At 32.5% G+C, this 13,793-nt stretch overlaps 1 protein-coding gene across 1 annotated transcript in view; it reads left to right on the top strand.

Annotated features, from left to right (window-relative positions):
- The window catches only part of LOC123699904 (hemicentin-2-like), a 128,608-nt gene extending 115,726 nt beyond the window's left edge, over positions 1–12,882 (top strand). The window contains exons 12-20 of the mRNA XM_045646951.1: positions 133–292; positions 5,139–5,300; positions 5,669–5,803; positions 6,973–7,179; positions 7,475–7,624; positions 8,823–8,940; positions 9,279–9,403; positions 10,922–11,010; positions 12,691–12,882. Of these exons, the coding sequence (XP_045502907.1) occupies positions 133–292; positions 5,139–5,300; positions 5,669–5,803; positions 6,973–7,179; positions 7,475–7,624; positions 8,823–8,940; positions 9,279–9,403; positions 10,922–11,010; positions 12,691–12,801 (1,257 nt within the window). The 3' untranslated portion in view covers positions 12,802–12,882. The remainder of the gene's footprint in view (positions 1–132; positions 293–5,138; positions 5,301–5,668; positions 5,804–6,972; positions 7,180–7,474; positions 7,625–8,822; positions 8,941–9,278; positions 9,404–10,921; positions 11,011–12,690) is intronic.
- The last annotated feature ends 911 nt before the right edge of the window (positions 12,883–13,793 follow it).

Raw genomic sequence — 13,793 nt, forward strand, 5'->3', positions numbered from 1 at the left:
GAGGCTGGATGATAGAAATCTTCATATTCTTCAAAAATTTAATGAATGCAATAAAACTAAAATATCAAGATCATCAAGTACACTTATTAATACTATTTTCTTGGCACCATTGTACTCAAAGTTCTCTTGCAGGACAGACCTGTAATACAAAACATGACGTCCGGTATCATAGTCAGCACTCGGTCGCTAGTGCTGCAAAAGGTGACGAGACAGGAAGCCGGCAAGTACTCCTGCAGAGCGACCAATGCAAGAGGAGAAACTGCTAGCGAACCGGTCAGCTTGAGGGTGCAATGTGAGTAAATAATTATTAAGAGAAAAAAATATATTAAATAATAAAATTATTTTAAGAGTTGGATTACTAAAGGTATTGTTGGATCATTGTTGTTGATGGATAATTATTATCTTGTGCGAAAAAAATACGAGTATATGCAATTTTGATGTCTATAGAAATATTTTTTACAAATATTTATCATAAGGCGGATCCACACAGTGAGCAGCCTAGCGACGAAAGTGCTACGCGAAACAGCTTGGTCAGTGTAGACATTTCTCTAGTCTCTCTAGAAGCAGTTATGTTGCTACGCTCCTCGCTCGAGAAATGTTCACACTGACCGAACAGACTCGCGTGGAAATTACTTCGCGGGGCTGCTGTGTGTGGACCAACCTATTAAAATATTTTGTCATATATATTTTTTAAATGCACATCTATCAAACAAAAAAATACTAAACTCTACACAATTACTCTAATTACAGAACATGATACCAATACCATTACACAATAACTAAACCAAGGTTACACAAGATGGATGTTGCTACTCTAAAAACAATTACAACAGCACCGCAATCTGATGTAAGTTAAAGTCGGTTAACCCTATACGCTCGCGTTTCCACTATCCCTAATAAACATATCGCGATTGTAAACTAACCCTCTTTACATATGAAATTACAGCTGTGGATTTTCTACCCTCTTATCTCGATTTCCATTTTATACTGAGCGGACGGAACAGACCATACAATTTTTTTTTTACGTCACAATAAAAAATGTTTTGATCACGTTACTGCAATTCTAATTTAACGTTCATAAAACCACATTCATATTAATTCAAACTCAAACTCAAACATTCATTTATTCAATTAGACTACTATTTAGTAGCACTTTCGAATCGTCATTACATAAGTATTTTTTAACATTTACCACCGATTCGGAAAGCAGTATCTATGGAGAAGAATCGGCAAGAAACTCCATAGTTGCTCTTTTAAAATCATGTCAATATTACATAATATGTAACTTATATCTAACTTATAACTTATACTTATAATAATGGGAAGATAAGCTAGAATTCGTAAAAAAATATTTTGGGAAAGTTCTTATAAAATTATTGATCATCAGACCAGCTTCGTGAGAAATATTTCGCGCAATCATCAAATTTGAGTTGAGAGTGGTCTAGCAATTCTTCAAAAATAGATTCGACACTATGACGAAGCAATTTAATGAAATCTTTCATTTAGAATATTGATAAAAACTAATTCATCTTTTGAATCTGGAATTATTACGGAAACTACCCTTAAACATAACTGTAGGTACCTATAGATATTTTCATTCTTGTAAAGCGCTTTCTAATATATCTAATATCATCCAAGGACGCGTTAGAAAATTACCTCATATTTACATAACGTCTAGTTTCGGATGCGACATATAACAATAAAACGTCACTGGATATGAATTACGGCGTAATAAATACCGATGTGTCTGCGAGTATTCAAATGATTGCGGTCGGATCGACGTACCGTTTCCTTCCGTTGCCGACCGACATAGTAATTGGCCCTAGAAGGCGTTGCCGGCAGTAAATCATCGAAATTATTGCCTAATATTACTACGATTGTCCGGGAACTAGCAATCTGTTGTTTTGCGGCTACACTTTAATTCATAGAGCTTTGTTTTAGTTCGCTCGACCGGAATAAATTTCCTTTCAAATCCCGTTTTGTGTCATGTTGCGGGTGCAGGTAATGTGCGTTTAATGTTCTAGTATGGGCTTCCGCGCTAAATGGATATTAAATACCTACACGGGGAATATAAAAATGCTTTGGGCTTTTAACTTTACTATCGGCTTTTACGTACTCGGTACTACCTACGTGATGTTTAGTTCTACTTTTACAATGTTTTCAATATATTTTTACACGGTTTTATGTACTTAAAATAATTTAAACTGGTAGGTATTTTATTTACATAACAACAATTGCTTTATTATTTATCCTTACTTTTGTAACATCATTTGTAAATAATAACATTGACCTTAAGGACAAAACTAACACTTGAATCTTTTAAAATAATTCTCATCCAAAATGGTTAGCTCAGTTTTATTTTTTGTTAATATTAAATTGTATATATAATATCATTGATTATAATAATGTTATTGAAATAATCATAATCATAATCATAATCATAATCATAATCATAATCATAATCATTTATTCACCATAAAATACAAAATTAAATACATAGTATCATTATCTTAATTAATTATTAAACATTCAAAATACAAGGACATAGATATGCATTGTACCAGATGATTAACAAAGATAATATGAACTGCAGGCCTACACTAAGGCAGCTTGTATTGTAGGCCTGCAACCCTTCCTAAATATTACAAAAGGTACGTACTCATTATATAATTTTAAATTATTTATACATAACGGATTTTATTAAGATTAAATTTACAATATTTTATTTTTATTTATTAATTTATATACTAAATGAAATCTTCGCCTATATTAACGCCTTTATTTATAAGTGTGTAACTATGTGTGAATGTGTGTGTGTGTTCGCGTGTGTGCGTGTGCGTGTGTGTGTGTGTGTGTGTGTGTGTGTGTGTGTGTGTGTGTGTGTGTGTGTGTGTGTGTGCGTGTGATTTGTGGCAAGATTGAGAAAGTAAAATGGTTCAGACAATAACTTTAAGCATTTGCTCTATTGCTTCATAATCATGCCCTATCAACCAGTTTCGTATGGCACTGTTGGCATCTCTTATGGACATCGAAGGCAGAGCTCCAATATCTTTGGCCATTCTATTGTATATGAGAGGTCCAAGAAATGTTTGCTGACGTTGAGCAAGTTTAGTGCTTGTTTTGGGCTGAGAGAATACTTTATCTTTCCTTCTTTTACCTATAGGATTAGAGCTGATTAATCGGTGCTGATTAATGAGAATTTTTTGAATAAAGAGTGTTGAAATAATATTTGCTTATTGTTAGATAGAGAAATAGATTGATAGATATGGAAGTTCATAATATGGAGTCATTTATATGGAAATGAAGCCTTACCTGTTATACTTTACGGCTTGTAGGGCAGAGCCAATTTTCAATAAATTAGAAATCACATTTGGTTTACCAAACCACAATTGAAGCTTAACCACTGATTCAATATTTAAACAAAAACCGCATTTTAGTAACTAACTTTGTTGAATATTGATATTATTACAGTTTGATGGAAGCAGTATAATTAGTATGCATAAATGATTGGGTACAGAAAAATAAATTTCAAATTCTTAGAATTAAAATATACTATTTAATATGTATTTTAAACTAATTCTATCTGATATAAATGTCGGCATTTCCACGTGGATGATCCAAATGTAGGATACTGTTATTAGAACATAGTTATTGGCAATATTAGGTAGTTCAGTCAAATTAATACATCCTGATAGAGATTCTAATTGCAATCCGCCTTCTATATTATCTCAGATACTATTCTAATTTCAGCAATAAATAATCTATAATATTAAATCTATACTAATATTATAAAGCTCTCTCCAGCTTTTGTTTGCTTTTTTGAACGCGCTAATCTCAGGAACTACTGGTCTGATTTGAAAAATTCTTCGGTCGTTATAGGTTATCGGTGTTAGTCTGTTAGATAGCCCATGTATCGAGGAAGGCTATAGACTATATATCATCACGCTAAGACCAACAAGAGCGGAGCAATGCGGGTGAAATCGCAGAGCACACCTAGTACTATATTTCCAATCCGCTACATAAATATACATTTTATGTCACCATTAGCTCTCAACAAAAGATCTAGAGTACGCATTCCAGTCTATTCCAGTTTGTGGTTACTGCTTTATTACTTCACCTCGTCCCACATCTTGAGAATACATGCTCAGTATTTATTTTGTATTCATTTGTAGCAAAAATAAGTCCTTCCTGCATGTAGCTCTAAAGTGGTACTATTCCTTCGCTTCATAATTTATTTTCGGTACATATTCGCAAAGCATAATCAGTAATTAGATATCGTGGATTGCTATAAAAATATTCACTCTAGGTATTTCTAATAACTAGCACATTTTATGCCCCTTTTTCTCAGAATGCTTTTTTTAGCTATTACGGCCCACTGATATTATAAAAATGGATGTAAAATATTTGAAAATTCACAAAAAAAATATTTAAACATTTTACAAAACGCGGTTTATTGAATGTATAATTTAATTATAAAACATTTCGAAAGTATTTTATAGACGTCTAGAAAAAGTTAAAGCAATTTATTCAATTTCAACAATGCCCCTAATTTTATTGGATTTCTACTAACAAGATAATTGATTATACCAGTTATTTTATAAATTGAGATAGATTAATGTATTATTTTATCAAGCATTTTCAAAGACTCTAGTAACTATTCTTTATACTATACAAGGTAAAGTTATAGTAATGTATAATTAATTAATGTTCGACTATAATCTTTTTGGAAATTAAAGACTAACTGGTATTTTCTCCGTGACCGTTTTCGTTGTAGGGTGTGTGGAAGGGGATAAATAATATTGTGAATAAATCACTGTATTTACAAATTACAATCCACTACTAATTCTGTAATTTTTATAAACTCACGAAAAACAAATACTAGAAAATACTAAGGATACTAGTTGTTATACAAAGATATTCCCATCAGAATGAGATGTTAAGTAGTCTAGGTAACTTTCCAGACACAAAAATCATACAATGCGCATTGCGCATAACGGAAACACTACGTGTAAGAAAGACAGATTAACAAAAACAAACACACACACACACACATTTATAATATTAGTACAGTTTAGGAAACATGGATGTAAGGAAATATGGATTCTATGAAAAAAAAAAAAACAATATATTTACAATAGATGCGCCAGTATGTGGCATGCCGTCCCCCCGTGTGGTTGGCGCAGCGCTACACGAGGCTCTGCGCGTGCGATGCGCGGTACGGGCTGACCCCGCTGACGTCACGTTCCTGTGGCAGTTCAATAACAGTGGCGAGAGCTTTAACGTGTCACCTGCGAGATATGGTGAGTATTGGAGGAGGTTGTGTGTGACTGGGAAGAATAGTGTGTTTTGTGTGTGAGCGTACGTGTCGGTTCATATGACTTTGTGCGTGACTGTGCTTTGGCTCGGTGTGTGTTTGCTTCCCCAAGCTCTGGGATGGGACTATTGGTGTGTGTGAAAGGTATTATTTGTATTCTGTTTTTATGGAAAATGAATAAATAATATTTAATCGGAATGAGAAATATAAGAACACCACTGTAAGTAGGTTTCTAATTGTGACGAAAGTATAAATAATGAAAACAATCATATTACTTTTTGTATCATTTTCATGTTTCACATCCTTTATACGTGCACTCCTTCATATTTTTGTATAAATAAGTACAATTTCAAGGCACACTAAATGGCAGTACAAGCGAGCTTCAATACACGCCCGCGAGCGAAAGAGATTACGGGGCTCTAACGTGCAGGGGAACTAACAGCGTGGGACGACAGTTGCAGCCTTGTGTGTTCCAGATTGTTCCAGCTGGTAGGTTATTTTTAAATATTTCTTATAATGTAATTTTATTTGAATTATGTATATTATGAAGAACAGTTTCATGTTTTCATAGACTAAAATAAATAAAAAATTACATTGAATTTTATAAATAATTTGTTTTAATTAAAATTGTTTAATTGCAGTACCTAAAGATTCTTGCTATTGCTCAAGGTTTTACAATGAAAATTTTTACAAAAAGTAGCAATTTTCAATTTCTTTGAAACAGACTCCCAGAGTCTGTTTCAGCTATTTTTTAGTTTACAATATTTTGATGTAATTTACGCGGAGTTATCCTCGAAATTCTATAGAAAAAAATATAAGTCATTCAAATAAAATTTGTGTAATTTCTATTCAATGGTTTGGCAAAAATAAGCAATTCAGATTAAATAATATATCTTTTTAAAGATGAGGTAAAATCAAATAATTTCATTTCATTGTAAATGATTTAGTATTTTCACCAATGACTTCATCCCGAACCATTTTATTAAATTAACCTCTCGTATATTTTATTATTTATTTAAAAACAGTTTTCCTTCTGAAAATAATAATATAATTAACTGGAAATAGGTTTTACATAGTAAAAATGGATAGAATGAACTTTCATTAAATAGATACATGTATTGATTGAGTACAATCTTTATATGAGTTGCGTCACAAGTATGACGATGGTCTCATTTACTCGTATTAGCTGAAACATAAATTTATAAAGAATAGAATGTCTCTGATATATTATTTTTACCAGCGCTCCCAGCTAACTGCTCGATTTCCACTGGAAGAGGAAGTTAATGATTGTTTTTTTTGTTCAGAATTAATACGTCACGGGATTTGACTGTGGTCTATCTCAGTTACTCGTATTGTTAGCTTATGCATAATAAATTTAGCATATCTTAAGCTTTAGGAAATATCAGTAGTATATTCTTTTATCAGCATGTCCAGCTACACCCCGGAACTGCTCGATTTCAACTGGCAATGACTCTTCCTGGTTAGAAGACGTGGCTTGAGAGGAAGTGACTGACTCTCTTGCTATTAGATGCGTCAAATTATAATATCATGGTTGTCTACCGTTTTTGTCTACCTAAGTGATTGTTGTTAGCTCAATCATTTAGCAAATATAAATAAAAAGATTTTTAGGTCATAGTTCTAGTATATTATTTTATCAGCCCGTCCAGCTCCTCCCCGTAACTGCTCAATTTCTACTGGCAATGACTCTTCCTGGATAGAAGACGTGGCTCGAGAGGAAGTGACTGACTCTCTTGCTGTGAGATGCGTCACAGGGTATGATGGTGGTCTGCCGCAGTTGCTAGTGTTGGAAGCTCTGGATTCTACTACTGGAATAACGAGGTTTAATGTGACCACTAATGAAACTAGTAAGTGTGAATTTTTTATTATTCCAAATAAATTAACCCCACTGTCAGTGTCTTATAATTATTTTAAACAATTTTGAAACTACTGAAGCAAATCAAACTTTGTGTAAAAGAAAATCCACTCTTTCTCGTTTTTTGAAATTGCTTTTATCTCAACTTCTCATGTGAAGTATTTTTTTACAGACCATTCACGTAATTATACAATATTTTAATTCCTTTGTTTGAAAATTAACTGTTAAAATGAGCTATAAAAATCATTTGCTCGATTTTTTCTATTTGTTGTTATATTTTCCAATAGATGGCGTAGCAATATTCCAAATACCAGCCATGGTTCTATGGACGAGCGGCAGTTCACTCCGGTTCACAGTACATTCGCGCAACGATAAGGGCGCGTCCGAACGGATCGTGCTCACAGCACTCGCGTATACCGACCCGGAGAGACGTACAGGTAATAAGTAGTAGAAATAAAGAGAAATTAATAAATAAATACCAGCCATGGTGCTATGAAAAGTGTAAAAGTAACCATCAAAATGCACACGAAGTCTAAGTGTCGAAATTGAAAGGATGCATTACACAAAGAGTTAGCAAACGAATCGTTGCCACAGCATATCGTTCAGCTGCGTACAGTCAGTGCGTACAGTGTGTACCATTGGTACACGTAGTAGGTTCTCTGTGTCCTGGAACGCCATTTCCATACTTGCAACTTCGCGTACATTCTTGTGAAGTGCTTATCAAGCGAGCCAGCTTGCAGTGCTACAGGCTACTGTCGTGTAGTGGATTTTTGATTATGTGGCAAGGGGCGTATACGCCCCGGTACCACCCGGTACACTATTTGGACTTAATAGAATGGCATAATGAATAGACACTATGAACACGCAAGTTTAAAATATAGTGAAAATGTCGATGTCATAGCGTATGATTCCGTACAAGAGTTGTACGCGTATCCAATGCACGCATGCACTCTGTATCTGACTGCGGGTAGTAGGTACAGGCCGAATACGCTATCGGTTCGCAGCTTGAAACGTTTCTTATGTAAAGACGCTCACGAATTGTATATTTTATCTAATACTCACCCATTGTTGAAACATGATACTTGTTTACGATTTGAAAACAACTCGACAAATAAAACTTTTACAAAAATTCGTTAAATTTAATTGTATTGGTTTTCATGTGTTTTATTGATAAACGTGATGGTTTTCATGCAAATTAAAGCGATGTGCAGCGACGTTCATTGTTATAAATTATGTTATTATAATTATTGAAAAGCAATTAAAACATGACGTGTCTCTTAAAAGATTTAATTTTCGTTATTTAAAATATATTTATCCGTAGAAATTTAAATTATTTATAATCTCTTTTGGATTGAATGCCACAGTCAGACACGTAGACAATATATACACATATACGTCATACAAACATAGTAAAATAAAATATAAGCATTAAGCAGTCTTTTGAATAAGAACAAAAAATCACTTTTTTTTTAATTCGTAAAGATAAAGAATCACGCCACACAAAAAATGTTTTATTATTATTACTTTATTTTAACACTTCATTATTTGTAACTTATCCTTTCGAACCAATTGTTAGTTTTACCCCTAAAAACAAATTAAAATTGTATCGAGGGTAAAAAAATATATAAAATCCAGATGGTGGTCAAACCACGGTGGGCGGTATGTCTCGCGGCGCGCTGTGGGCGATCATTTTCACGGCGGTGCTGTGCGCGAGCGCAGCTGCATTTGGCGGCTATTTCTTGAGGAAAAGAAGGTAAGTATTCTTTTATTTTTTTGTTTAGATTATTAATAGAATTTGTAAAGTTATAGGTTTGTAAAAATTGTTGGGCTTTTTTTGCATCCAATGTTAAATTTTTATTAAGGTATGTTTGCTTTTAGTTGTGTTATAATAAATCAATAGTGATCTATATTTTTAATGTGTCAAAAATCATCCTTGCAGTAAAAAAATATATTATAAACCTTGCACAACTTGGCTTTGATAGCAATTTTTTTTCATTTATTCATCTATTTATATAACCAATATACATAACATTAAAGTTTAATATAGACCAAAACAGATAAATAATTTTTATTTTGACCCATTCTCAGAAGCAGTCCACCAAACAAGCAACAGTCTCCCGAACTACAACTAAACTCAGGGGACGGTCAGTACATCGTCGCGTACACGTTGAAGCCGGCAAAACATGCACAACCTGATATATTAAACCCACCCCCAGGTAAAATAATAATATGAATAATAAATTGAAGTGTTGTTGTGCTAGTGTATTTTTATTTTACAATATAATTACTAGTCTTGATACAATAAAAGTCTTCAAAATTACAGTCACATTTTCTAGTTTAACTCGGCTCAGTAATAATTTCAAGAAATAGCCTTAGTATTTATTTATTTGTGACTTTCTCTTTTCTGATTTCCAAATACTTGCTCACATAATACTCTCATAGACACATCGCTCAACTAGCAACCCACAAGCCCAAGAGTCTGTCGCCATTTTGTTTATACGTATTTCGTATAAATATCGACGATCCTATATTCAAACATTATGAAATACGTAAAGTGAATAAGTACGTAAACGCATATAAAATGTTTACGCCTCCGCGCTGGGAGTTTACGAAACATTGGACATAAAACTAAAGTACCCATGAGACGGTGTTAGACGTTACAATAAAATGCACTAAAACACGAACAAAAAACTTCGTATTTTCCTCGTCAATTGTAGTGTAGACAAGCGGAACAGTTGGTTGGGAATTATAAAATATTTTACAGTTGTGGAAATTATTTCTGCGCACTTGGAACTAACGTATTTGTCGGAGAATGCTCTTTTTACGTCATTAATGATATAATATAAGATTCGCTATTGATCGAAAATTTTAATTCTATACAAAGTTAATTTGTATGTAAACCTTAATTGACTAGGTAACATTTAAATGCAATAGCAACTCAAAAAGTGTAAAATTTGGAATAAATTTTTAATGGAAAATGTTCAGCAAAAATCATTTTGACTGTAAAGGATAATAATAGTTATACTGACGACCGATTTTCAAAATATTTAATCACGATTTTTTTTAATGCTGTAAAAATTAAATTATCGATACATACACAAAATGGCTGGGAACTTAATCCAATTGAAATATTGTCGCATGTTTTTAAATTATTTGTATCGTTTTAAAACTGTCGATATTTTGCAATCAACCCGGTTTACACTTCTCATAAATGCGTTAGCTATGTTTACTCTGTTATATCTAAATGGGACAGTTTTTGATAATTGAATCATAAAATGTTTTAAAACATTCGTAAAACATATAAATTCATCAATTTTATAGTGCAGCAAACATTACTCTATAGTAATTACATATTTTTTTCGTACATAAAAACCATGCAACTCAATGTCAATAGCTGATGACTCCTATAATAAAGTGCTATTAATTCAATCATTTCCTATTAGTTCAATTTAATGTTATTAGTTACATTTTTCTTTATTCAGATAAATAAAACGATTTGATAAATAAGTCTTATTTTCATATTCTCCCTTACTTTAATGATCTCTATAATCTTATGAGTTATCAATCATCACTGGTCCAAAAAAACAATCCGTAGAACAACCTAAAATTGAAAATAGACCAAAGTAGACAAATCTATCCACACCATAATCACTCACAGTACTCACCATACAAATAAAATAACGAAACGAATGCAACTAAATGGCAGAAGGGTCCTCAAAAATAAACCATTTTAGACGGCAGCCCTCACGCGAGTATGGAGGCCGTCAAAAATGGCGCTCTTCACCAGTGCGACGAGTGGCCGAGCGAACAAGAACAACGAACTGTAAGTTATTATTTATTGACTTTATTCCTTTATTGTTTTGTGTTTGTGTGTTTGTATGTATTTGGAAATGCATTTTAAGGATTAATGTTTGTGTGAACTTACTTTAAAAGTACATTCAAAGAAGTAACTTGTTTAAAGTTGTAAGTTTAATTAAATTTAATTCATTTATTCATTGAAATATCATTGGTCCACTTGTTAGTAACAATATTTTTATACCTATGTTAGTAACAATAGCAAATTTTATATATAATTTGTAAAGTTCACAAGTTAACCAAATACCAATACGGTTATGTTTAGGAATTGTGTCAAATTCTGTATTAAATGCCGTATATATAATATTATGTAACCTAGTAGATTAAGTACATATTATAATACCGTTAGTAGATAAGGTTGTTTGTTACTTTATCATTTCTATTGTTTTAATACACCTTTACTAAAACAATGTTACTGCTTGTTACTTGTTATTCCTTCATAATTTAGATATTAAAGACTTACAAAGGATTTGGCGAGCGGTAAAGTGTTCCAGCGTCGGGATTTATAATATTAAAACTAAATCGAGTTTTAATTCGTTTTAAAGCCCTCATTCGAATTGTATAATACTTGTACAACAGCAAACCCAAGAAAATACTATTTCTTTATAAATTATATGAATAAAGAGAGATCCTACGCTCTATGATTCGTTGATATAATATCAGCGATTTTCCCGCAATTTCGTATTCCAATTATAACGAGAGATTTACTCAAACATATTACATTAGCAAAGCTTCTCAACTTCAGGCACATAATAGATAAATCAATCGTCAAACCCACATTTATAATTGGCGTTGAAATTTCGCTTATTTATTGAATAAATGCGGTAACAATCAACTTTCCGAATTTGATTCACAACTAAATGAAATATTATTTGCCGTATCGACTCTGAATTAATTACAAGTATTATAATATAATGAGGAGTAAACTGGAATTTGCATATTGTTGTTTATTTTGACGTTAATTTTGTAATGAAAGCTGGGTTAATAAAGCTATTTTATCCAAGACCTTGATCGTTGATATTGTTTCATTGTAGAGGCAATAAATAATGTGAATTGCGAGCTGTTTATTTCTATTTCATGTGTTATTCCAAGTGAATTCTGGGAATCGTGGAATAATTTTTGTACAAATATATTTCATAGTTCTCGTTATAACTATTGTTAAATGTTTTATAATACAAAATGATTAAAGATGGACAATAAAAGAAATAATGAGATCATGATACTTACTTTTTATTAACAACTAGCGGTCCGCCCCGGCTTCGCCCGTGGTACATATTTACGTTTTCTCTACATAAGAACCATCCTTGTACTTCAAGGAATATAATAAAAAAAGAATTAACGAAATCGGTTCAGCCGTTCTCAAGTTATGCGCTTACCAACACATTTTGGGATTCATTTTTATATTATAGATAAAAATAAAATAGTAATTTATACAATATAAATTAGTCGATTATTCATAATAGTTGTAGTTAAATAAAAATGGCTTGCAATGGAATACTTTTATTAAGGCAAAGGTATTGCATTGCTGTAAGCTTTTAATTTAAAAGGTTATAATAGACTTCAAGTTTCTAACCAAGGCCCCAATATTTTAACCTGATTTCAGAATTACCAACCCAGATATAATACATGATTATAAACTTTCTTACAGTCACTATCATCACCAAAAAGCACGTCAAGTAAAGCAACATTCAACACGACGTTAAGTCGAAGAGAACACCTCATAGCTGAAGAGATACCGGGCCCGGAGAGTTGTGTATAAACTGTATAATTGTATATAGTAGATACTTTTATAAATATTGTATGTATTGACTGTGAAAATTGTGATAAAATGTTAAATTTAAGTGGAAATAAATATATAATGCTATTTGTTGTTGTTTCTTTTCAAGTCTTAACAGTAATATTATAAGCATATAATAGTAGTGTAATATATTTAAATGTAGATGTAACTTTTTTACTATACTAGGTGTGAAGTCCCATGTCCCCTAGTGGGGTAAGGGGCAGATGCATTATACATCTGTTTCACTGATCGATTTTCCTTAGGGACAAGTAGGTGATCAGCGTTCTGTGTCCTACCAGACCGAGACATTGTTTTTTCTTCGTCTCCACCGGGAATCGAACCCTGCAGGACCCCTCGGTGCTACGCTCACGCGTCAGCCACTGTACCAAGGAGGCGATCATAATACTAGGTGGACACACAATTAAATAAATGTGCAGTACATTTATCTTAGGTTTCAAAGCTTCTCTGGTAACTGTCATTTTATCCGCCCATACCCTTAGAACCATAAAAGCACATGAACCATAAAACCGCATGAAATTTTCGCAACATGTGCATTCCTATGGCCGCATAAGTGGTAAAGAACCGGTTTTTTGTAGATTCGCCGCTTTCATAATTTATGCGTCATTAATGATGCCCATCTTTAAATAAACTTAAGCTTATATATAGATAATTAATGTTTGAGTTAGGAAGAAAGAAAGATTAAAAAGCGGGAATAAAATATAAACCCTACTTATAGTATCTTGACTAATAACTGCCAATAATTAATATTTTAAATGTCAATGACTAACAAAACATTGTACTGTTTGATTTTCGTGTATTTTTATAAAATTCCATCCTTGTTAAAATATAAAGTTAAAATTAGGTAAGTAATTACTGGAAATGTTTCGTCTGTAATTCCCTTAGCAACTATTTAATTAAAACGTCAGTAAGACAACCGTCCCTTGATACCTGTCCTTGTTAACTCTAGATTTTTA

This window comes from Colias croceus, chromosome 18, assembly GCF_905220415.1.
Source record: "Colias croceus chromosome 18, ilColCroc2.1".
Lineage (NCBI taxonomy): Eukaryota > Metazoa > Arthropoda > Insecta > Lepidoptera > Pieridae > Colias > Colias croceus.